The sequence below is a fragment of the Phoca vitulina genome, unplaced genomic scaffold, assembly GCF_004348235.1.
Source record: "Phoca vitulina isolate PV1807 unplaced genomic scaffold, GSC_HSeal_1.0 scaffold14, whole genome shotgun sequence".
Classification (NCBI taxonomy): Eukaryota; Metazoa; Chordata; class Mammalia; order Carnivora; family Phocidae; genus Phoca; species Phoca vitulina.
Window position 1 is genome coordinate 39,652,393 of NW_022589717.1, and position 26,403 is coordinate 39,678,795.

General features: G+C 39.0%; 1 protein-coding gene across 1 annotated transcript; it reads left to right on the plus strand.

The window, feature by feature from the left end:
• Window positions 1-9,261: 9,261 nt before the first annotated feature.
• LOC116637339 (protein S100-A6-like) lies at window positions 9,262-22,543 on the plus strand. The gene is made up of 3 exons (XM_032412708.1): window positions 9,262-9,342; window positions 15,221-15,283; window positions 22,262-22,543. Exons 1-3 carry the CDS (start codon window positions 9,262-9,264, stop codon window positions 22,541-22,543), a joined length of 426 nt encoding a protein of 141 aa, XP_032268599.1.
• Window positions 22,544-26,403: the final 3,860 nt, after the last annotated feature.

Consider the following 26,403-nt stretch of genomic DNA (forward strand, 5'->3'; position numbering starts at 1 on the left):
CCGGTGTGGGTGACCTGCTTTACTCAGTCTACTGATTCAAATGCTCATCTCTTCCAGAGACGCCCTCAGAGACACACCCAGAAATAATGTTTTGTCAGCTATCTGGGCATGCCTTAGCCGCATCCAGTTGACACATAAAATTAACCATGACAGTATCCTTCACTTGTCTTTCTATACATGTAGATCATGGACATCCATATCTTTTACATAATGGGTCTATGATGCAGTTGTATTATTTTTTTATTTTTTATTTTTTAAAGATTTTATTTATTTATTTGATAGAAAGAGAGACAGTGAGAGAGGCAACACAAGCAGGGGGAGTGGGAGAGGGAGAAGCATACTCCCTGCTGAGTGGGGAGCCCGATGCAGGGCTCGATCCCAGGGCCCTGGCAGACGCTTAACAACTGAGCTACCCAGGTGCTCTATGATGCACTTTTGAAAGATTTAATAATCTTAAAGAAATTTTCATGTCACGACACATGTATCTACCTCATTCTTTTAATGGTTGTACAGTGCTCTATATGTGACTAGGTCATTATGCCTTTGTCACTCATCTATTATTGAATATTGTACAACATAGAAAACTGTCCCAATAAATACCCCTGAACCTACATACATTTAAGCACATATATCTGTGAATAAATTCCTAGAAACAGGAGTGGAAGATTGATCCATTAGGATGTAAACTTGATCCTCATCAGGGATTTTTTTTCTGAACATTGAAAGTCTAAATTATAGTGTAGCATATAGTAAGCACTCAAAAATATTTGTTGAATTGAATTGAAATAGAATCTGCATTTTTAATATAATGAGAGCCATTGTATTAAGAGATTAGGGACTCAGGTCATGGTCCCAGGGTCCTGGGATCAAGCCCCACATCGGGCTCCTTGCTTAGTGGGGAGCCTGCTTCTCCCTCTCTCTCTGCCTGCTTCTCCCGCTGCTTGTGTGCACACTCTCTCTCTATCTCTCTGTCAAATAAATAAATAAAATTTAAAAAAAGAGAGAGATTAGGGAGAAAATCATGTTTACCTTCATAAATGATGAAAAAGCATTCAATAAAATGTAACTCACATTTCTGATTTCAAGGCAAAAAGTAAAACAAAACCTTAATAAAATGTAAAACAAAACTGGGAATAAGAGAAAACTTCTTAGTTTGATAAAAAGACTATATCAGAAAGCCATAACCAATACCGTATTTCATGATGAAATAGTAGAAGTATTCTTGTTAAGGTCAGGAAACCAAAGTGGACCCTGGTAATCCCTTGCACTATTCAACATTTTAGTAGATATTCTAGACAATTCAATAAGGCAAGAAGAATAAGTTACATAGGATTATTAGAAAGGAAGAGACAAACCTGTTGTTATTTGCCAGGAAAATGATTATCTCCCTAGACAATTCAAGAGAAATCAACTTTAAAATAATTAGAGCCAATCAGATTGTTTAGTAAGGTAATCAAAGACAAGATACAAATACAAAAATTAACATTGTTCTTATACACCATTAATAGTGAATTGAAAAGGATCTAAGCTGTCTCTAATGACTTTTTCCTCACTTGATTGCTGGCAGCCACTTTCCCATGGTCACAACCAAGATACCAATCTCAAAAAATATGTCCACTTCTGAAACTTTGCTTTCAAACGCTCCTTCTTCCTATTCTTTCAGCTCAGTTGCTCAAGTAACCACCACTTTTCAGCCTTTTATAGGCATCCAGTCCCTTGCCATAACACAGCCTCAGGTCTCTCTCATCCTACCTCTCTCCTTGCTGGTTTAGATTCCATGGTCTTGTTTTTAAAAAAAAAAAAAAAGTATTTATTTATTTGTCAGAGAAAGAAAAAAAGAGAGAGAGCACGAGCAGGGGGAGCTGCAGGCAGAGGGAGAGGGAAAGGCAGCCTCTCTGCTGAGCAAGGAGCCCGACATGGGCCTTGATCTCAGGACGCTGAGATCAAGATCTGAACCGAAGGCAGACGCTTAACTGACTGAGCTACCCAGGGGTCCCGATCGTCTTCCATTTTAATAGCTCACTTGTAGATAATCTAATCTCACTTTCCCCTCTCCCCACCCTCGGTATTCATCTGGGGTGGGGAGGCGGAGTGTCAGAATAATTCTGATTGGAAGTTTTCTTTTGCCACCTTGGACATTTTTGGACATTTTGGACCACACAATCCAGGTAAACGCTTTTACTTTAAATTCATGATCACAGACCTCATAGACATTTGGTTTTGCCTATCGATCCCTCTGTGTTCCCTATTGGCCATTTTCCCACTCCTTGAGATGATTATGTTATGTCTCCTACTCTATGTTCAAACTTTCTGCACTCATTCTTTTCCTGCGTACTCATTCTTGAGATGATGCTCTCCCTTGACACTTCATTGTGAAAATAAATTCATTGAGAAAACAGAAACCATCAGTTTTCAAGCTCTTCATCTTCGTGACACCAAGACTACAAGCCTGCCTATTTGGACTCACATTTTTTTTCTTCCATCTGGTTCCAATGGAGTAAAACTCTTTCTTTCTATCATTAAAAAAATGATTGACATGTGCGGTACAATAAAACTGAAGAAGTTAATATTTCTTAGTTGTGAGATTTCTCTACTATGCTTCTCATTGAAATGGAAACCATCTTTTTCTTTCTTCTTTTCTTTCTTTTTCTTTTAAACAAATGTTTAATGTAATTGGATTATTTGAATTATTTATTTTTATGGTGATTAGATGCTTGTCATAGACTGCAGTGTTGGGGTATAGGCATGGAATGTTTTTTTTTTTTTAAAGATTATTTATTTGACACAGAGAGTGACAGCTAGAGAGGGAACACAAGCAGGGGGAGCGGGAGAGGGAGAAGCAGGCTCCTGGCCGAGCAGGGGGCCCGATGCGGGGCTTGATCCCAGGACCCTGGGATCATGACCTGAGCCAAAGGCAGACGCTTAACGACTGAGCCACCCAGGCGCCCCTAGGCTTGGAATGTTTTAAGCCATTGAGAACCTGGATATGTTGCACTAAAAAAATTTTTTTAAAGATATATTTATTTATCTTTATAAGAGAGAGAGAGACAAAGAGCAAGAGAAGGGTCAGAGGGAGAGAAACTGAAGCAGACTCCCCACTGAGTGCAGAGCCTACTCGAGGCTGAATCCCACAACCCTGAGATCATGACCTGAGCCAAAATCAAGAGTTGGACACTCAACTGACTGAGGCACCCAGGCGTCCCAGAGTAAAACTTTTTTTAGTAATAATTTAATGGGTTAAAAAATTCTTATACTACAAATCTCTGTAGATGGGCCAAGTGTCTGGAAATTGCATGTAATGTTATTAGGGGAATATAAAAGTTATTTGACTATGGAAACATGATATAATTCAATTGGGCTTTTGTCCTTTATGAAATGGTTTTTATGGAATATAACGGAATCAACCAGAAATAAAGCAGAAGTTGTTCAAAATAAACTTTCTATGAAGAGAATTCTCTATTCCTTTAACATAATTTTCTAATGATTCTAGCTATAATCTAGTTTTGTTTTCAGATTATCTTTTGCCTGGTTTGGATCACTGTGGTTGAACAACACTGAGATAATAGTTACAAATCCAAGAACTTCTGAAATTGGAATTCAGCTCTAAGATAGCTTTAAAATAAAGGAATATGTAAACAAACAATGGCACAAAAATAAAAAAAAACCTAATAGAAAATCAGTTCAAAAGGAGAAGGCTAGAAAAGCATTGTTAAAGAACAAGCTTGGAGAACTAAGAATTTTCCCATTGGATATTATTATCTTCAATTAAGTGTCCACTGATTCAGCTTATTAGGTTGGGTTGGGCTTTGGTTGTGTTCCTGAGGGAGGATGGGGTCTCTTTATGTTTTAAAGATAGTTGGGGTTTCTGGTGATACTGGGAAGGGGGCAGAGAGAGCTCTCTAGACTTGCATATGTTGGAGGCAATTCCAGATACCTGGGTTGAGAATCCAAAAAAGAAATGAGAAGAATTCTAAGAATTTGACATTTTATGGGAAACACAATAATTAAGACACATAGTTCAGTGTGACAAGCTACACTATGGCATGTTGAAGTTAATGTAAAATAGAAAAACTCCATTAACTGAAGTGGAAAAATAAGCTCTCCTTTTCTTTCTTTTTTTTTTTTTAAGATTTTTAAAATTTATTTGTCAGAGAGAGAGAGCACGCAAGCACAAGCAAGGAGAGTGGCAGGCAGAGGGAAAAGCAGGCTCCCTGCTGAGCAGGGAGCCCAAAATGCAGGACTGATCCCAGGATCCTGGGATCATGACCTGAGCTGAAGGCAGACGCTTAATCAACGGAGCCACCCAGGCGTCCCTTAAGCTCCCCTAACAGGACAATACAGAAGGGACTGAATTTAACTAGAGATCAACTGAAAACATCAACATGAATTCATTGTTCTTTTTAAGGGATTATTGCTATTGCAGTATTTTAGGGAGTGTCTTCTCTGATATCATCCCACCTCCTTCCAACAGTCATGTAAAACAATCTAATATACATTTTAGTGCCCAATTTTGTCTCTTTTATCCTCTAATATTGTTTTCAGTTAAAAAGAACCAGGGCTTTTCAAAATATCTGATCCAGTGTCTTGGGGCAGAAAAAAATCAAGGCGAGCCTAGAACTTTTTTTTTCCAGAAAGCAGATAGTTTCAGAGACATCTGTGTGTTAAATAGGTAAAGAGGCCAGCCTGAAGAGAGGACTATTAGTGACAACCTGAGGAGCAAGGAGGGAAGTAACAATTGCCATCAATTGGCATGGGTCTCAATGACCATAGTGTTCCCTAAGATTTTGAATTCTTACATTTATTTTATTTTATTTTTTGATCTTCAGCCCAGGCATTCTGGAATTGCCTCCAAGATATGCAGGTCCAGAAAAGCCTTCTTCAGGAAAAAACCCCACAAATCCAACTGCCAATATGATGAGTAGAATCAATAGACAATTAAAGATAATAATATGAGATAAGCAAATTATTGTTCCCAGGGTTTTCATTTTATTTTATTTTATTTTATTTTTAAAGATTTTATTTATTTATTTGACAGAGAGAGACACAGCGAGAGAGGGAACACAAGCAGGGGGAGTGGGAGAGGGAGAAGCAGGCCTCCCGCTGAGCAGGGAGCCCGATGCGGGGCTCGATCCCAGGACCCTGGGATCATGACCTAAGCCGAAGGCAGACCCTTAGGGACTGAGCCACCCAGGCGCCCTGAGGGTTGGTGCTGCGAACCCTTCTGTTGTTCAAGAGTCAACGGTACTGCCTTGTCCCTACTATAGAACAGTCACGTGAAAATAGTGTCCTGCTGCCCAAATACCATTACGATGCTTCTCCAAATATTAAGACTCAGTTCAACTTGATTCAGTCTTTTCCATGTAGTTCTATCTACATTTTTCATTTTTGTAACTAATATTACACACATATTATTACATGAATATTAAATACCTAAGAGAAGTGCTGAGCAATTATTTATAAGCAATTGGTGAATAAAATGTATTCTTAAAACCTGTGGAAATTCACAACCATATTGGATTTTAGAAAATATATTTTTTCCTCCACATTATTTTGGGGGCTTTGGTTTACCTGAATGATGTCCCAAGCCCTACGTTCTGCCTGCGTACAGGATCTGAGGCAGATTATTGAAAGTGCAGGTAAAGGGTGAATTTCACTGCAATTAGTAGTCTCTCTTCTCCAAAGGAATGCAAGCCAAACATAATTGCTCCAATTCACTGGTCTCTGGCTAAATGTCTTGCACAAAAAATAATAACAGAAGGCAATTAAACACATGAACAGACTGAGTAAAATTGTGGTGTGTTAACCCTGAAAGAGAACACACCTAAATGCCATTCTCGTGATTGTACTGTTCCATAACGTGTCGGCTCTCAAAAGATGCTGCAGATGTGTGTCTTGCAGAAAAACTGCTTTAATTTCATAAACCTACATAAATCATCTATGTATATATAAATTCCAACAACACATTCATGAAATCAAAGCACCTTTTCATTCTTTTCCTTCTCCTGATTACGATATTTTTCCTTTTGTATTATTCTTGGTTGTTGTTCAAGTAAACTCAACAGAGATTTTGCTGTTTTTAATTATTACATAAGCAATTCACCTGGTTTTATTTTTTTGTTTGTTTAAAGATTTTATTTATTTATTAGAGAGAGAGAGTGTGCGTGCCGGAGGGAGGGGGCGGAGGGAGAGGGAGAGTCTCAAGCGGACTTCGCTCTGAGAGAGAGCACAGCAGGAGGCTTGATCTCATGAACCTGAGGTCAAGACCTGAGATCATGACCTGAGCAGAAACCAAGTCACCAACTTTGCCTCCCAGGCGCCCCCACCTGGTTTAATTTGAATTAATTAATTTATTAATTAATTATTTTTAAAAAAGATTTTATTTATTTATTTTTGCGAGAGAGAGAGAGAGAGAGCAAGCACGAGTGGGGAGGAGAGACAGAGGGAGAAGCAGGCTCCCCACTGAGCAGGCAGCCCAATATGCGACTTCATCCCAGGACCCTTGGATCATGACCTGAGCCAAAGGCAGATGCCTAACCAACTGAGCCACCCAGGTCCCACCCCACCTGGTTTAAAAGCCAGGCAAATAAGAATTGTAGACCAGAGTCTCATGTTCATGTATATTTTAACAACAAAGTACTTGAATTCTAGCTTGTTGTGTGCAAGTTAAGAGGCTCAGGATGTTGAAGAGTCAGAGGGACACAGACCAGGTCCAAGTATAGCTGGAAAACTGGGCAGAAACCAGACAGAACTACGCGTTCCAATGTATCCACAAACTCTAACTCTGTGTACGCCGGCCTAGTTAGCTCCGTGCATATTCATTTCTAGACCCATCTAGACTCTCTTAAAACCTGTTTCTCTTAAAATGTAAGCATGGTGACTAAATTTCTTACTTTTCCAGTACATCTGTAAAATGGGACTAAAGGCAAATAAAATGAAAGGAACATATTTCCAATCTTTCGACTCTTACGGGGAAGACTGGCACATAATTATGTGATACATACTTCAGGTTTTCTTTTTCTTTTTCTTTTTTTTTAAAGGTTTTGTTTATTTGACAGAGAGAGACACAGCGAGAGAGGGAACACAAGCAGGGCGAGAGAGAGAGGGAGAAGCAGGCTTCCCGCAGACCGGGGAGCCTGATGTGGGGCTCGATCCCAGGACCCCGGGAAGGCAGAAAAGAGGACTGAAGGCAGACGCTTAACATCTGAGCCACCCAGGTGCCCCCATACTTCAGGTTTTAAATGCTGGAAACAGGCAAGTCTATCATTTTTTTTTTATATACAAAACTAAAATACACTTACATTTGCCCACCACTGGTCTACTTCATATAGGTTTCCTTTTATAAAACTGCTTTATTGAACTGGTATGTATCGTCAACCCACCAATCAAGATCCTAAAACATGTTTTACATGGATCGTTTATAGAGTAACCATGTGCTTCAATGTGACTATCAAGATTGAAGTAAACCTAGTCTCAAAAAAAATAGAGGATTCTCTGTATGTTTATGACATTTCTCTTCTCAGACAACATATAGAGAAATTAAGAGCTAAGAATAGTAAGGGGGTGATGAGGTGCTCTACATTTGGAAATACAATTTTTTTTTCCTTTCAAAATAGGGTTTTGAGAGAGTGTATTGTTTCAGAAAGGAACAAAGATCACCTGGAATTTGAAGAGCTGCTATGAATAGATTACCTAGAGCTGCTTCATTTGCCACGTCGATGTGATTTCTCTCATTCTCCTGGGCTAGTTTCATCCTAATTCTTTACTTTTTATTTTTGATAAAAGTAGATTTTCTTCTTGGGTCACTAAAATACTCAGTCATTGTTTTGAACTATCAGAGACTTCCTTTATAGGGATAATAATTCAAAAATTTTTATTAAAAATTTTTTGGTGGGCCATGTTGCCCAAATACATGATTAAAACCAAGTATTTTCAATGGGTAAATCATATTTTTTTATGATGTAAGCACTTGACATTTCTACTCCCTGGATTCAGAGCAAGTAAAAGCATATTGGGAATGCCTAAACTTAAGCATGTGTAGGTTATTAATCATTAGCATATTTATGGTCATCATCACTCCATTTACAGAGATCTAGGTTTTACCAACGATTTGTATCACAATGCAAACATCAGCTCTAGCCAGCCTGTCTAAGGCAGACCCAGAACAATTGGAAATTGAATTTGGCCATCCTAACAGGCTTAAAAAGTACTGGTTTTCTAAAAAAAATCTAGGCTACAAAATGGTTTTCTTAATGACCCTATAATCACTAAACCCACATCTTTTTACTGCAACTCATTTAAAGCTGTTTGTTAGAGGTGCTTATGGTTTCTCTGAGGATTTAAAATGAGATTAAACACCTCTGACTCCTTTTAACACCACTGCATCCTCCTTTTTCTCCCCAAGCTCATCACCACACTCCACTTCATATTTGCTTAACATTTATGATATGCCAAGAACTATGAAAAAGACAAAATTTCTTCCCTTGAGATAGCAACTTGAAGTATCACCTTACTTTTATTGTGAGTGTTTGGGGAGCATTTTTCCCATCACTTGTGTATGTATTAGCAGGAAATATGGGCGTTGGTACCCTTTCAAGCGTGGGAAATTTTATGCAAATGTTAGATAGGCTGATTGCTGAACTTGAATCTGGTAAGACATTGGCAAAATGGGACAAAAGAGAGTGACAGGACCAGGGAGAAGGGGGAAGCAGGACAAACAACTGATGTCCAAGGAGACCAAAAAGAAAAAAAGCAACCCTTAAGAGCTGGGAGCTGGCCTGGTACTGCCAACTGGACCTTAGAGTTGATGGCACCCACAGCCAGGCCAAGATGTTTTCCTGTTGAATATAAACAATGTCTTAGAGCACCAAGGTTGGATGAGGTCACTCTGTCTTGGTAATGAAGTGAAACAAAAAACAAGACCACTGTGTAGTTGGGTCTGAGCTTAACAAAAACAAGGTCACTGTGAAATCATAAAAATGATCAAATGTCCTCTTTCCCAGCAGAGTAACTCCTGGTTCTTTACCAATTACTTTAGCCTCTCTTCATTTCTCCTGCCTTCTAGATAAAAATGATTGGGAAACCCAATTGTGGAATTGCTCTTACTTTCCAACAGCACCCAATCCATGACAAATGCTTGCTTTTTTTGAACTCTCCCCCAAAATGTCTAACACAAGCCAAATTCCCATAGCAAGTTCCTTCTGACTCTTTCTTAATGAGATGCCCCGCATTGTTCTTCCATGGTGTGTGGTCTCCCTGGTTGCAATGAGCCCAGCCAATAAACCAAATTTGTTTGACTTACTGATGTGTTACTTGTGGTTTTTGGCTGCAGTGCATGAACAAGAGGTAGGCCCAGATTTAGAACTGCTATATATTTTATCTTATTTTATTTTATTTTTTTAAAGATTTTATTTATTTATTTGAGAGAGAGAGCACATGAAGGGGGGAGGGTCAGAGGAAGAAGCAGACTCCCCGCCGAGCAGGGAGCCTGATGCCGGACTCGATTCAGGGACTCCAGGATCATGACCTGAGCCGAAGGCAGTTGCTTAACCAACTGAGCCACCCAGGTGCCCTGCTATATATTTTATTTTATTTTCAGCTGTCAGAATCATCTGAGCCTGCTTTTTAAAAATGCAGATGCCGGGGCTCAATCCTAGCTCACCTGAACCTCTTCAGAGGCCCAGGATCTGCATTTTAATAAGCTTCCCAGGTGAATCTCACATGCATGTAAGAGTGCAAACAACTGCTTGATTTGTTTTCCACTGAAGAAGATGTTTCTCCAAGTAAAGCCAGAGAGAGGGACATTTTGCACCTTATATAAATCTGTACCCATTTTGTTGGGAGATTACTTCCAAAACTTGGCTAAGCTTAAAAATACATTTTAGGGGATGCCTAGGTGGCTCAGTCTGTTGAGTGTCTGCTTTCGGCTCAGGTCATGGTCCAAAAGTCCTGGGATTGAGCCCTGCATTGGGCTCCTTGCTCAGCGGGGAGCTTGCTTCTCCCTCTGCCTGCCGCTCCCCCTGCTTGTGCTCTCTCTCTCTCTGACAAATAAATAAATAAAATCTTTAAAAAAAATACATTTTAGGGCGACTGGGTGGCTCAGTTGGTTAAGCGACTGCCTTCGGCTCAGGTCATGATCCTGGAGTCCCGGGATCGAGTCCCACATCGGGCTCCCTGTTCAGCAGGGAGTCTGCTTCTCCCTCTGACCCTCCTCTCTCTCATGCTCTCTGTCTCTCATTCTCTCTCTCTCAAATAAATAAAATCTTAAAAAAAAAAAATTAAAAAATACATTTTAGTAAACATAGTCGATCCTCATTTTTCACAGATTCTGTATCTGTGAATTCACCTACTTGCTAAAATTTGTTTGTAATCCCAAATCAATACTCTCGGTACGTTCATGGTCATGTGCGGACATGTGCAGAGCCTGGAAAAAAATGTGAGTAGCCTGATGCGCACGTTCCCAGCTGAGGTCAGAGAAAGCACCTCTGTCTTATTTCGGCTCACATATTGAGAAGACAGGAGGATGGAGAAGGCAGGGGACAGTGCAGGGCAAGAAGCTCCTGTTCTGGGGCCAGTTGGCGGGGGCGGGGGGTGGGGTTGATCACAATTCTGGCATCTGTTAGGGAGGTAGCCTCAGGCAAGTCACTTAACCCTGTGAACCTTCTGTTCATGCACGCTCTTTCTCTTTATTATGGAAAAATAGACACAACATAAAATTCACCATTTCAACTATTCCATGGTATTAAGTGCATTCACAGTGTTCTGCAACCATGACCATTATCCATTTCCAGAACTTTTTCATCATCCCAAACAGAAGCTCTATGTCCATTAAGCAATAACACCCCATCCCCTTCTGGTCCCAGCCCCTGGCAACCTCTATTCTACTCTCTGTTTCTAGGAACTTGCCTATTCTAAGCACCTTACATAAGTGGAATTATAAGATATGTCCTTTTGGACAAGTCATGTCTGGTTTATTTCACTTAGCATAATATTTTCAAGTTTTAACCATTTTGTAGCATGTATCAGAATTTCATGCCTTGTTACAGATGAATAATATTCCATTGTATGTATATGCCACGTTTCGTTCATCCATTCACATGGACATTTGTGTTATTTCCATTTTTTGCTTAATGTAACACTACTATGAACATTTGTATACAAGTATATGTTTGAGTCCCTGTTTTCAGTTCTTTGGGGTATATATCTAGGAGTGGAACTGTTGAGTCATATGGTACTTCTGATGAGGGATGGAAGCAGAAAAATGTTCACTTTTAGCCCAGAAGACTGATCTATAGCCTGCATAGTTCTGATAAGGATCAAATATGTGCTGGTTGCCATATCTTTTTTTTTTTTAAGATTTTATTTTAAGTAATCTCTACACCCAATGCAGGCTCAAACTCACAACCCCAAGATCAAGAGTTGCATGCTCTACCAACTGAGCCAGCCAGGCACCCTTGGTTGCCACATTCTTAGAGGGTCTCATGACTGCCTGCAAACCTCACCAATACTTAATATCCAACTGAATGATAAGCACCAGAGAAATCTTGGGAAAGTAGTTTTACAAGTAGAAATTCAAAGAAGACATTTATAATCTAATGCTCCCTGAATGTCCCCTCCCCCTTGAGCACTAAGCATGTAACCACCCGCTTCATATAGCAAAAGTACAGGTCATTCTACCTCGTCCCTGTGCTACTTAAATAAACCGACTAAGTTGCACCATACAATGTCTCAAGAATTCTTTCTTTTTTTTTGCTTTGTTTTTGTTTTTGTTTAAAGATTTTATTTATTTGATAGAGAGAGACACAGCGAGAGAGGGAACACAAGCAGGGGGAGTGGGAGAGGGAGAAGCAGGCTTCCCGCCGAGTAGGGAGCCCGATGCGGGGCTCGATCCCAGGACTCTGGGATCATGATCTGAGCCGAAAGGCAGACGCTTAACGACTGAGCCACCCAGGTGCCCCAAGATTGTTGCTCTCCCTGACCCGGTAACACTTCTATGTTTAACTTTCTGAGGAACTGCCAAACTGTTTTCCACAGCAGCTGCAACATTTTACATTCCCACCAGCAATGCACAAGGGTTCCAATTTCTCTCTACATTTTCATCGATACTTGTTATTTTCCCTTTTTTTAAAATAGCCATCCTAATGGGTGCATAGTGGTCATTTTCCTTTTTATAAAATAAAAAAAGTAGAATCTACCAGGATGAATTGCTTTCCGATTTAAAGATTACAGTTGATGTGATGTACAGGCGTCCCCGGCCCCCCCCCCCCCCCCCCCCCGCTGACCCTGCTTCTCGAAAGTTCACTTTCATGAAAGACCTACATTAGTACCTGTTTTAGTTACCTGAAAGAAATCCAAACAGGATTTTTGCTTTTATGAAAGAGGTGAAGAGTGAAAATAGTGGTCAGGGTTTGTTTTGTGGATCATGCCCCTCACGTCTGCCCTCAGCGGTGACAGTGGCCCTGCCAGGCTTCTTCCTTGGGAACTACCCTCAGCATCTCGGCATCAAGCTGCCATAGCTTAGAATTGTTCATGTACATCTGTGCTTTATCTGGATTTATTTTGTGCATCTGGTAGCAAGATGTGTCCTAAAATATCACAGAAGCTTAAAAGAGGTTATTTTGGGGGTCTGGGAATGCTAAAAATTTTCTAAATAAATTAATAGTAATTGCTTCTCCGCTTTATACCATTTTGGCTTCTACCACAATTAGTACTGCAGTGAAAGTAGTTACACATGCCCCTTCCTGGGCTTGTGTGAGGATGTCTTTGGGGTACAGACACAGCAGGGAGACTGCTGAGCCACAGATTATACGTGTACTTAATCTGATTAAGTACCGCCAGAGTGCTCTTCAGATTGTGCATGAGTCTATCTCCATCCACCAGTGCATGAGTACTTCCTTAGTCCTATAGCCTCTTCAGATCACTAGCAAGAAAGGAAGCTCAGAATTTCTGTGTCTTGCTTTATTTTCATAACTGTGTCTTTTATTTTATTTTATTTTTTTTAAAGATTTTATTTATTTATTTGACAGAGACAGACACAGCGAGAGAGGGAACACAAGCAGTGGGAGTGAGAGAGGGAGAAGCAGGCTTCCTGAGGAGCATGGAGCCCGATGTGGGGCTCGATCCCAGGACCCTGGGATCATGACCTGAGCTGAAGGCAGACGCTTAACGACTGAGCCACCCAGGCGCCCCAATTTTCATAACTGTGTCTTTTAAAGATCAAAAGTTTTTAATATGATGAGGTCCAATTTATCATTTTTTTTTCTTTCATGGTTTGTGCTTTGACCTAGCCTAACCCAAGATCACAAAGATTTTCTCCTATGTTTTCTTCCAGAAATGTGGGCTTTTATATTAATTCAAGTTAATATTTGTTTATAGTGTTTATGGTTCATTTTTTTCCCCATATGAAAGCCCAATTCCAATGTTTGTTGAAAAGATTACTCTTTCTCAATTCATTGGCCTTGACATCTTTTGATAATCACTTGACCATATACGTGTGGATCTATTTCTAGACTTTCTATTCTGTTCCATTAATCTGTATCTATATGTCTCTCCTTATTTTAATACCACATTCTCTTGATTACTGATACGTAAGTGAAACTGGTAATTAGGTAATTTGTGAAATAGGCAGTCTTTTATTTTATTTTAAAGATTTTATTTATTTATTTGAGATAGAGAGAGCACAGAGGGAGAGGGAGAAGCAGACTCCCCCACTGAGCAGAAAGCCCGATGTGGGACTCGATCCCAGGACCCTGAGATCGTGACCTGAGCCGAAGGCAGACACTTAACTACTGAGCCACACAGGTGCCCCGGCAGTCTTCTTTTTCACATGTGCCTGTGCTTGTCCCTATGCCTGGGCTTCACAGAGTTCAGTGAGGTCAGGAGTGTGTGAGGGAAGGGATGGTGGGACTGACATTGTTAGTTGGCTGACCCAACCTGAACCATAGTCCTGATCTCCCCAGCCAGTGTCCTCCATGTATGGGTGTCCATGTGACCCACTTCTGGCTAGTGAGATCGATTTCAGCTGTCATATCTGTCACACAGATATTTATCTTATGAGAAAATCTTTTTTTTAAAGATTTTATTTATTTATTTATTTGAGAGAGCGAGAATGAGAGAGAGCGAGCACATGAGAGGGGGAAGGGTCAGAGGGAGAAGCAGACTCCCTGCTGAGCAGGGAGCCCGATGTGGGTCTCGATCCCGGGACTCGAGGATCATGACCTGAGCTGAAGGCAGTCGCTTAACTGACTGAGCCACCCAGGCTATCTTATGAGAAAATCTTGGCAAGAAAGTGATAATAGGTCAGTACAAATTCATCAGCACTATAGAAAAAGTTGAAAATTTTTGCTCACTAATAGTGGATAAGTAGTGACATCTTCATCCTTGAAGATGTATTTTGTAACATTTTCCTCCTCTGGGATATTTGTTATCATAATAAATGCTCCAGCTACCCTTTATTAGTTTGATTACTAGAAACCCTCTCCCTCTTTTTTGTTTAAATAATAGATTCCAAGTATACTGGATAAGGACCCTCCATAATAATAATTCTTCTTCTACTACTACTACTGCTAGTGGAAAGGTTAGCAGTATGTACTGTACTGTTTATAAAAAACAGAACTTTTCCATGGTTATTGTTTCTTGAAGCATATCTGTAACACAGATACCCAGTTCTAACAACTATTAGATAATAAGACGCTTTAAAAAGGCTTTTCAAAAATTAAGTCTAAGTTGTTCAAAGATATATGGCTGCACCACGGTGATTGCAGGTGAGGGCAAACACAGAGGTAGAATTTTTCCTGTGCGAGAATTGAAATCAGTACTACTGCACCCTACAGTACTATAATTTCCACATTAGTCAGTGTTCATTAACATACTGTACTGAATTGGGAATTAAGTATTAAACACAGACTTGATTACATTTTCCTAAAAGATCCCTAGACCAGACTCTGACTGATTTCATGAAGCAACACAACCGTTTAGACCACAGCAGCAACAAAAGGATAACTTGGGTCTTGTTTGATGACTCGCATGAGTGGATGTGGTTGGTCTTTCAGGGTTTACAATTAGGACCAGTTGCCTCACGATGGTTCTGAGGTGTGATACTGGGAACTGTAGCCTTCCCAAGAAGGGTATAAAGCCTGGAGAACATGTTGATGGATGAGAGTGCCCTTCTCTGACAAACACATCACGGATCTCCTATACTCCTCCCTCCTTTTACCCTTTGTAGATCATTCCTATATGCTCGTCTACCTGCCAGCTTATTCCCAGCAGATTCATCATTACCTTTGTGGTAAGAGCAGAAGACATGGAAAGTCAGATGAATTTGTGCAAATGTATTTTACATTTATATCTTTTAAATGTAAAGCCTTTTGTCAGCAAAATTTTATAGACCAGGGAAATTACACTATTGTTCACTAGTACAGGTCTATTATTGGTTGTTGGGAACCTTATACATTTCTCAGTCTGTGATAGTCAAGAGATTTAGGGTGTTCTTTGTTCCTCTGCAGCAGAGCTTCAGTTTTTAACAGAGGTTTTTAATTCCTAAGCTAGCCTTTGGAAAGAGAAAAAAATTAAAAAGTAAATAATTGCTTCCCACGTGTGGCTTCAATATTTTTTCCTCATAAAATTAAAAAATTTTTTTACTTATTTTTATTTTTTAGACGGAGAGAGAGGGAGCATGTGCAAGTGGGGGGAGGGGCAGAGGGAGAGGAAGAAGAGAATCTTAAGCATGGTCTACGCCTAGCGTGGAGCCCGACGTGGGGCTCAATCTCACAACCCTGAGATTATGACCTGAGCCAAAATCAAGAGTTGGACACTTAACTGACTGAGCCACCCAGGCATCCCTCATATGATTTTTTTTTTAAATAACAGCTTTATTGAGATAAAATTCACATATAATGAAATTCAGCCTTTCAAAGTATATAATTGAGTGATATATAGTATATTCACAGAATTAACTATCTCCACCACCTAATTTTAGAACATTTTCATCACCCTAAAAAGAAACCTTGTACACTTTAGTAGTCACTCCACATTTCCCACCACTCCCAGCCCCTGGTGACAACTAACCCACTTTCTGTACCTTTGGATTTGCCTATTATGGACATTTCCTATAAATGAAAATATACATTATGTGGCCTTTTGTGACTGGCTTATTTCATTTAGCAAAATGTTTTTAAGACTTTCATCTATGTTGTAGCATGTATCAATACTTCATTCCTTTTCATTGCTGAATAATATTCCACTGTATGGCTATACAACATTTTGTTTATCCAGTTGTCAATTGGCGGACATTTGGGTTGTTTCCAGTTTTTGGCTATTATGAATAATGTTATGGACATTTGTGTACACATTTTTGTGGGCCATATGTTCTCTACATTTAAGAGTTTGTTTTTTTGTCTCTTTTTTCTTTGTTCATTTGTTCGTTTGTTTTGTTTCTTAAATTTCTCATAGGAATAAAATCATATGGTATTTGTCTTTCTCTGACTGACTTATTTCACTTAGGATTATACTCTTTAGATCCATCTATGTTGTTGCTAATGGCAAGATTTCATTTTTTTAAAAGATTTTATTTATTGGGCGCCTGGGTGGCTCAGTTGGTTAAGCGACTGCCTTCGGCTCAGGTCATGATCCTGGAGTCCCAGGATCGAGTCCCGCATCGGGCTCCCTGCTCAGCGGGGAGTCTGCTTCTCCCTCTGGCCCTCCCCCTCTCATGTGCTCTCTCTCTCTCTCAAATAAATAAATAAAATCTTTAAAAAAAAAAAAAGATTTTATTTACTTATTTTGACAGAGAGAGACACAGTGAGAGAGGGAACACAAGCTGGGGAGTGGGAGAGGGAGAAGCAGGCTTTCCGCTGAGCAGAGGGCCCAACGTGGGGCTCGATCCCAGGACCCTGGGACCATGACCTGAGCCGAAGGCAGACGCTTAATGACTGAGCCACCCAGGTGCCCTTCATTCTTTTTTTTATGGCTGAGTACTTTCATTCTTTCAAAAGAATGAAATCTTGCCATCCTGCAACAACATGGGTGGATCTAGAGGGTATAATATATATATACCATCTCTTCCCTATCCATTCATCTATCAATGGACATTTGGGCTGCTTCCATATCTTGGCTATTGTAAATAATGCTGCTATAAACATAGGGGCGCATATATCTTTTCAAATGACTGTTTTCCTATTCTTTGAGTAAATACTCAGTAGCAGAATTACTGCATCATATGGTAATTCTATTTTTAATTTGTTAAGGAAACTCCATACTGTTTTTTTTTTTTTTAAAGATTTTATTTATTTGACAGAGAGAGCACAAGCAGAGGGAGAGAGAGAGAGAAGCAGGCTCCCCGCTGAGCAAGGAGCCCGATGCAGGACTCGATCCCAGGACCCTGGGATCACGACCCAGGCCGAAGGCAGCCGGTTAACCGACTGAGCCACCCAGGCGTCCCAACTCCATACTGTTTTCACAGTAGCTGTACCAGTTTGCATTCCCACCAACAATGCAAGAGGGTTCCTTTTTTCCCACATCCTCACCAATACCTGTTGTTGCTTGTGTTGTTGATTTTAGCCACTCTGACAGGTGTGAGGTGATACCTCAATGTGATTTTGATTTGCATTTCCCTGATAATGAGTGATGTGTAACATCTTTTCATGTGTCTGTGGGCAGCTGAATGTCTTCTTTGGAGAAATGTCTGTTCATTGGATTTTTTGGGGTGTTTTGGTGTCAAGTTGTGTAAGTCCTTTATATATTTTGGATACTAACCCCTTATCGAATATATCACTTGCAAATATCTTCTCCCATTCAGTAGGCTGTCTTTTGTTTTGTTGATTATTTCCTTTGCTGTGGAGAAACTTTTTATTTTGATGCAGTCCCAATAATTTATTTTTGCTTTTGTTTCCCTTGCCTTAGAGACGTATCTAGAAAAATGTTGCTATTGCCAATGTCAAAGAAATCAGTGCTTGTGCTCTTTTCTAGGATTTTTATGGTTTCAGGTCTCACATTTAGATCTTTTTCCCATTTTGAGTTTATTTTTGTCTATGGTGTAAAGAAGTGGTCCAGGTTCATTCTTTTATATGTTGCTGTACAGTTTTCTCAACACTGTTTATTGAAGAGACTGTCTTTTTCCCAGTGCGTATTCTTGCTTCCTTTGTCAAAGATTAATTGACCATACAATCATGGGTTTATTTCTCTCTATCTGTTCTATTGATCTATGTGTCTTTTTATGTGCCAGTACCATACTATTTTGATTACCACAGGTTTGTGGTGTATCTTGAAATCTGGAATTATGATATCTCTAGTCTTGTTCTTCTTTTTCAAGATTGCTTTGGCTATTCTGGGTCTTTTGTGGTTCCATATCAATTTTAGGATTATATGTTCTAGTTCTGTGAAAAATGCTGTTGGTATTCTGACAGGGATTGTATTAAATCTGTAGGTTGCTTTGGGTAGTAGGGACATTTTAGCAATATTTGTTCTCCTAATCCATGAACATAGAATATCTTTCCATTTGTTTGTTTCATCTTCATCTTCTTTCATCAGTGTTTTAGTTTTCAGAGTATAGATCTTTCATCTTCTTGGTTAAATTTGTTCCGAGGTATTTTATTCTTTTTTTAAAAATATTTTTGAAATTTTTTTTCAAGATTTTATTTATTTATTTGAAAGGAGAGAGAGAGAGAAGGAGAGGGAGGGAGGGAGAGAGAACAAGTAGAGGGAGAGGCAGAGGGAGAGGGAGAAGCAGGCTCCCCACTGAGCAGGGAACTGGACACGGGGTTTGATCCCAGGAACCCATGATCATGACCTGAGCTGAAGGCAGACGTTTAACCAACTGAGCCACCCAGGCACCCCTGGAGGTATTTTATTGTTTTTTAGTGCAATTGTAAATGGGATTTTTTTCTCAGTTTCGCGTTCTGCTACCTCATTAATTGTATATAGAAATGCTGTGGGTTTCTGTATATTGATTTTGTATCCTGTATCCTTACTGAATTCATTTATTAGTTCTATTAGGTTTTTTTTTTTTTTGGTGAGTCTTTAAGGTTTTCTATATATAGTATAATGTTATCTGCAAATAGTGAAAGTTTTACTTCTTCTTTACCAATTTGGATGCCTTTTATTTCTTTTTCTTATTTGGTTGCTGTGGCTAGGACTTCCAGTACTATGTTGAATAAAAGTGGTGAGAGTGGACACCCTTGTCTTCTTCCTGACCATAGGGGAAAAGCTCTCAGTGTTTCAACACAGAGTGTGATGTTAGCTGTGGGTTTTTCAAATATGGTCTTTGTTATGCTGAGGTATATTCCCTCTAAACCTACTTTGTTCAGGATTTTTATCATGAATGGATGTCATACTTTGTCAAATGCTTTTTCTGCATCTATTGAAATGACTATACGGTTTTTATCCTTTCTCTTGTTAATGTGATATATCAGATTGATTGATCTACATATATTGAACTACTCTTGCATCTCAGGAATAAATCCCACTTGATTGTGGTGAATGATTTTTTTGAATGTATTGTTGGTTTCTGTTTGCTAATATTTTTTGAGGATTTTTGCATCACATACATCAGAGATATTGGCCTGTAGTTCTATTTTTGTGGTGTCTTCATCTGGTTTTGGTATCGGGGTAATGCTGGCCCCATAGAATGAATTTGGAAGCTTTCCTTTCTCTTCTTTGTTTTTGGAATAGTTTGAGTAGGTATTAACTCTTCTTTAAATGTTTGGTAGAATTCGCTTGTGGAGCCATCCAGTCCTGGGCTTTGGTTCACTGGGAGTTTTTTGATTACTGATTCAATTTTATTGCTGATAATCAGTCTGTCCAAATTTTCTATTTCTTCCTGATTCTGCTTTGGGAGGATATATGTTTCTAGGAACTTATCCGTTTCTTCTATATAATTTTTCAGAATATTCTCTTATAATCCTTTGTATTTCTGTGGTGTCGGTTCTTTCTCCTCTTTCATTTCTGACTTTGTTTAGTAGTTCCATTTTATAAAGCATAGTATTTTATTTTATTTTAAGTTTATTTATTTTATCTCTTAATCCTACACCCAATGTGGGGCTCAAACTCATGACCCAGAAATCAAGAGTTGGTGCTCTTCCAACTGAGCTAGCCAGGCGCCCGAAGCAATGTATTTTACATTAATTGACTTTGAAGTTAGTACCTGAAGTAGAACAAAAAAAATGGTGGGACTGTTAGGATACACTATTGACAGTCAAATTATAAATGCGAAAATAATCTTGCATATCTTGAACAGAATGAAGAAGTATATTAAAAGACTGATACTCTATGACCAAATGGGATTTATTCCAAAAAAGCAAATGAGGTTTATAGTTTTAAAAAACTATTAATATAATCACAATATTAATAAATCAAAGAGGAGAAACTGTATGATCATCTTGACTGAGGCCAAAAATGCATTTAACAAAATTTAATATCCATTTCCAATGAAATCACTCAATAAAGTAGAATTAGATGATTTTTTCCTTAACTCATTAATGTCTGGAGTAAAATAGAGGTGCCACTAGTATATTAAAACAAGGAACCCAATAAGAACTGGAAAGGAAGCAGCAAAATTGTCACTTTTGGAGGTTATTTTAAACTATATGTACAAAATTAATAGTTGGCTTATATACAAAAAATCCCTAGTCATAAAATAGAGTGGCACACAACACATCAATTTCAATAGCAACAAAAATTTAAATTAAATAAGAAAACCTTAACAAGAAGTGCTATATGAAGAAAATGATCAAACTTTATTGAGATCTGTTTGACTCCAAATACAACGTTGATCACTATGCCAGATGAAAATATATTAATTTATAGATAAAGGTAGCATTTCAAATAAGTGGTAAAGAAAAGTCATTCGGTAAGGTTTGGGACAATAGATTAGTCATCCATCCAGGAAAAAAAAAAGAAAAAACCAAACAGATCAAAATTTTAACTCCTTACATGGTAAATACCTTCTAGATGGATCACATATGTAAGTGTGATAGATGACTCAGAAGTACTAGAGGGAAAAAAATGGATAAATATATTTCCCTTTGAGATACAGCAGACTTTTTAAAACTATGTCACAAAAATTCAGAAGCCAAAAAGGATAAGATTGATAACTTTGACTTTTTAAACTTTTGTGTTGCAGACAACCAAACAAAAAATGAACTTAACAATTCACACTGTAAGGAAGGGAGAGAGAGAGAAGACAAATTAGGAAAATGTTTCATAACACGACGCATAACAAAGTGCTAAAAATAAAAAAAAATGTGTACATATATGGGGGAAACAAAAAGAAAGATGACAAAAGAATACGAGCAAGAAATTTATAAAAAGAAGGAATTAAAAAAAAAAAGGAATCCAAATAACCAATAAGCATAGGAGATGTTTAATCTTTTTTTAAATTTCTTTTTCTTTCTTTTTTTTTAAGATTTTTTTTTTATTATTATTTATTCATTTGAGACAGAGAGATACAGAGAGAGAGCATGAGCAGGGAGAGAGGCAGAGGGAGAGGGAGAAGCAGGCTCCCCACGGAGCCAGGAGCCAGACATGGGGCTCGATCCCAGGACCCTGGGATCATGACCTGAGCGGAAGGCAGACGCTTAACTATCTGAGCTACCCAGGTGCCCCAGGAGATGTTTAATCTTATTAGGAATCAAATACTAGCTAAGTAAAATATCAATTAAATACCATTTTTTGGATCTCAACAAATTTTTTTTTTTTAAAGATTTTATTTATTTATTTGACAGAGAGAGACACAGCAAGAGAGGGAACACAAGCAGGGGGAATGGGAGAGGGAGAAGCAGGCTTCCTGCAGAGAAGGGAGCCCGATGCGGGGCTCGATCCCAGGACGCTGGGATCATGATCTGAGCCAAAGGCAGACGCTTAACAACTGAGCCACCCAGGTGCCCTGAATCTCAACAAATATTGAAAAAGTTAACATTCAGAATTGGATATGGTTTCAGGAAATGCATACTTTCATGTCCTATTGGTGGGAATATAAATTGGTACAATATTTCTAGAGGATAGTTTGGCAATATGCATAAAAATGACCTAAAACCCTACATATAGTAATTTATCCAAAAGAAATAAATGAGTAAGTGAGAATAGATGTAACCATGGGATACCTCATGTGGCTCTTTTTATAATGGTAGAAATTCAGAACCAGCCTAGATAAGTTGTGTCAAGGTAACACATGGATTCAGTAGAATACACTGCAGCCTGTAGGCTAAAAGGTACGCTGGCCACCACCCCAGTTGTTCCTCCACACTCCCCCTGCCATGTGCTCTGAGCCTAGTGCCCAACTAAGGAGCGCCCCCTGGATCAGGCCGTTGGCCTCCTTGTGGTCATCTTCTGCAAGTACTTGGGCAGGGATGGTGACGAGAACACCCTGGGCAAGAAGGACCTGACGGAGCTGATCCAGAAAGAGCTCACCATTGGCCTGAAGCTGCAGGATGCTGAGATTGCAAAGCTCATGGACGACTTGGACTGGAACAAGGGCAAAGTGGTGAGCTTCCAGGAATATGTCACCTTCCTGGGGGCCTTGACTTTGATCTACGATGATGATCTCAAGGGCTGAAAATAAATCAGGAAGGTGGAAACTCTCTATAAGGCCTGTCTAAGTCTAATCCAGTGGTGGTTAACTGTTCAATAAGTATCCTTTTTTGGTTAAAAAAAAAAAGGATACACTTCAGCCTGTAAAACAAGAAAGTAGTTCTTTATTGATGGATATGGAAAGATCTCAGGGACAAATGATTGACTGAAAAGAAGCATGTTTCAGAAGAGTGCATATAGTGTGTGATTTCATTTATGTGAAATTGCATTAATCTACAAATGCATAGAAATGCATAGAGAAATGTCTGGAGGATGTTCACCATACTGTCAGATGTTTTCTCTGGTGATACAATTTTAGGTATATTTTTACTTTCTTCTTTGTATTTTTCTGTCATGTCAGAATTTTGTTCATAGTGAGAATATATCATATTCTAAAAACAGCAAGCTAGTTTTAAAAATTGACCCTATTCCCCTGGGTGGCTCAGTCACTTGAACATCTAACTCTTGGCTTCAGCTCAGGTCATGATCTCATGCGATGTGAGATCGAGCCCCGGCAGTAGGCTCCATGCTCAACACGGAGTCTATTTAAGATTCCCTCTTTCCCTCTCCCTCTGCCCTCCTGCTTGTGCTCGGTCTCTCTCTCTAAAAGAATAAATAAAATCTTTAAAAGTAAATAAATAAAATAAAAATTGACTCTATCAAAAAATTTTTTTAAAAATTGACCCTAAATGTAGCTCCTTTCAACACGGAAATGCATGTGTTAGCAGACTGCAACAGATACAGGAGAAATGATCATGTCAAGGATATTTCTCCCCTGAAACACCCTCAGTCCTAAAGAAAAATGCAAGAAAAGCTCAGTGACCAGAGGAGATATCGAGAGATATTTAGTACACTAGAAACAAGGTGGTTCCTACAGAGAGGGATAACTCCATACTCAATAATGTGGCTTCAGAGTTCACGTTATATCCATGTATCCTTTTAAAACATTCTACCACCAAAATATTACACTTATACTCAAAAGTGGCCTTCATTATTCAGAAACTTAAATCTCTTGAATTTGCACATATTCCTGTGGTGAAATATGTAAAAATGATGTATCACAAGGTTATGAAAAGCATCACCGTAAAGCACTATTGACTCCCATGAAGGAAACATTTGCAGTCAGAGGCCAAAAAATAGTATCAGGGCAAGGCCAGGTCTATTGCACAGCATTACCAGAAACCTACTTCTGGCAAAGAAACAGGACTGGTAATTGAACTATCAAATATATTCAAGAGGGTATTATGTTTCAGGAGAATGGAATGGATTTAGGAATAGATTTAGTCTTCCCTTCCCTGACCTGAAGCATTTCTGAACACCAGCAACTAGTAGGCAAGATCTCCATAATATTGAAAGCAACAGGGCTTTATGTTTCTACTTTTTAAGTTTTTATTTTAATTCCAGTGTAGTTAACACAAGTGTAATATTAGTTTTAGGTGTACAATATAGTGATTCATCAATTCCATACGACACCTGGTGCTCATCACAGCAAGTGCCCTCCTTCACCCCCATCCCCATTTAACCCATCCTCCCACCCACCTCCCCTCTGGGAACCACCAGTTCGTTCTCTATAGTCAAGAGTCTGTTTCTTGGTTTGCCTCTTTCTCTCTCTTTTCTCCCCTTTCGCTCATTTGCTTTGTTTCTTAAGTTCCACATATGAGTGAAATCACATGGTCATTGTCTTTCTCTGATTGACTTATTTTGCTTAGCGTAATACTCTCTAGTGCCATCCATGTCGCTGCAAATGGCAAGATTTCAATTTTTTTATGGCTACTTCATTGTATATATGCCACATCTTCTTTATCCATTCATCAATTGATGGACACTTGGGCTGCTTCCATAAGGCTACTGTAGACAATGCTGCTATAAACATAGGGGTGCGTATATCCCTCTGATTTCGTGTTTTTGTATTCTTTGGGTAAATACCTAGCAGTGCAGTTGCTAGGTCATAGGATAGTTCTACTTTTTCTTTTTTTAAGATTTTATTTATTTATTTAACAGAGAGAGAGAGCACAAGCAGGCGGAGCAACAGAGGGAGAGGGAGAAGCAGGCTCACCAAGCAGGGAGCCCGATACGGGTCTTGATCCCAGGATCCTGGGATCATGACCTGAGCCAGCTGAGCCACCCAGGCACCCCGGATAGTTCTACTTTTAGCTTTTAACCTCCATACTGTTTTCTAGAGTGGCTGCATCAGTTTACGTTCCCACCAACAGTACAAGAGGGCTCCCCTTTCTCCGCATCCTCAACAACACCTGTTGTTTCTTGTGTTGTTGATTTTAGCTATTCTGATAGGTGTGAGGTGATATCTCACTGTAGTTTTGATTTGCATTTCCCTGATGATCAGTGAATTTGAGCATCTTTTCATGTGTCTGTTGGCCATCTGGATGTCTTCTTTGGAGAAATGTCTGTTCATGTCTTCTGCCCACTTTTTAATTGAATTATTTGTTTTTTGGGTGTTGACTTTTATAAGTTCTTCATGTATTTTGGATACTAACCCTTTTTTGGATACATCATTTACAAATATCTTCTCCCATTCCATGGGTTGCCTTTTAGTTTTGTTGATTGTTTCCTTCACTGTGCAGAAACTTTTTATTTTGATGAAATCCAATAGTTTATTTTTGCTTTTGTTTTCCTTGCCTCAGGAGATCAATCTAGAAAAAAGTTGCTATGGCCAATGTCAGAGACATTACTGCCTGTGTTCTCTTCTAGGATTTTTATGGTTGCAGGTCTCACATTTAGGTCTCTAATCCAATTTGAGTTTATTTTTGTGTATGGTTTAAGAAAGTGGTCCAGTTTCATTCTTTTGCATGCAGCTGTCCAGTTTCCCCAGCACTGTTTTTGAAGAGACTGTCTTTTTCCCATTGGATATTCTTTCCTGCTCTGTTGAAGATTTTTTTTAAAGATTTTATTTATTTATTTGAGAGAGAGAGAATGAGGGAGAGAGAGAGTATGAGGGGGGGAGGATCAGAGGGAGAAGCAGACTCCCTGCTGAGTGGGGAGCCCAATGCGGAACTCGATCCCAGGACTCCAGGATCATGACCTGAGCCGAAGGCAGTAGCTTAACCAACTGAGCCACCCAGTCGCCCTCTTTCCTGCTCTGTTGAAGATTAATTGACCATATAGTTGTGTGCTTATTTCTGGGTTTTTTATTCTGTTCTACTTATTGATCTATGTATTTATTTCTGTGCCCTATCAAAATACCAACAGCATTTTTTTTACCAGAACTAGAACAAACAATCCTAAAAATTTGTATGGGACCACAAAAGACCCTAAAGAGCCAAAGCAACCCTGAAAAGGAAAAGCAAAGCTGAAGGCATCACAATTCTGGACTGCAAGTTATATTACAAAGCTGTAGTGATCAAAACAGTATGGTACTGGTACAAAATAGACACAGAGACCAATAGAACAGAATAGGCTTTATATTTGTTATAAATTTTCACATATACTTATCTATAGTTTTTTTTTCATGTAATGATGCCAGTAGGCACCCCCTAAATAAGTTTATTGTCTTGAATAAGCTTCCTTGACACTGTATATATTGAGTCAAATTTTATATTCTACTGCAACTTGATTGAGAAATTTTAGACCCTGCTGCCTTGAATTCTATTTCCAGTTCTAGCAGTGTTACACTGTTTAGTTTGGACAAACGTCTTTATTTCTAAAAGATTTGGTCAGCCCAATTTAAAGAGACAGAGAAAGAGAACATTCCCTTATGCCACAGGGGGGCAGTAAGGGTTAATGAGATAATATTGATAAACCATTTTTAGGAAAAGGGGAAAAAAATGCTATTGATGTGCTTATTGCATGTTGATAACTAAAAGGAATAAATGAAAGCATATGCAAATT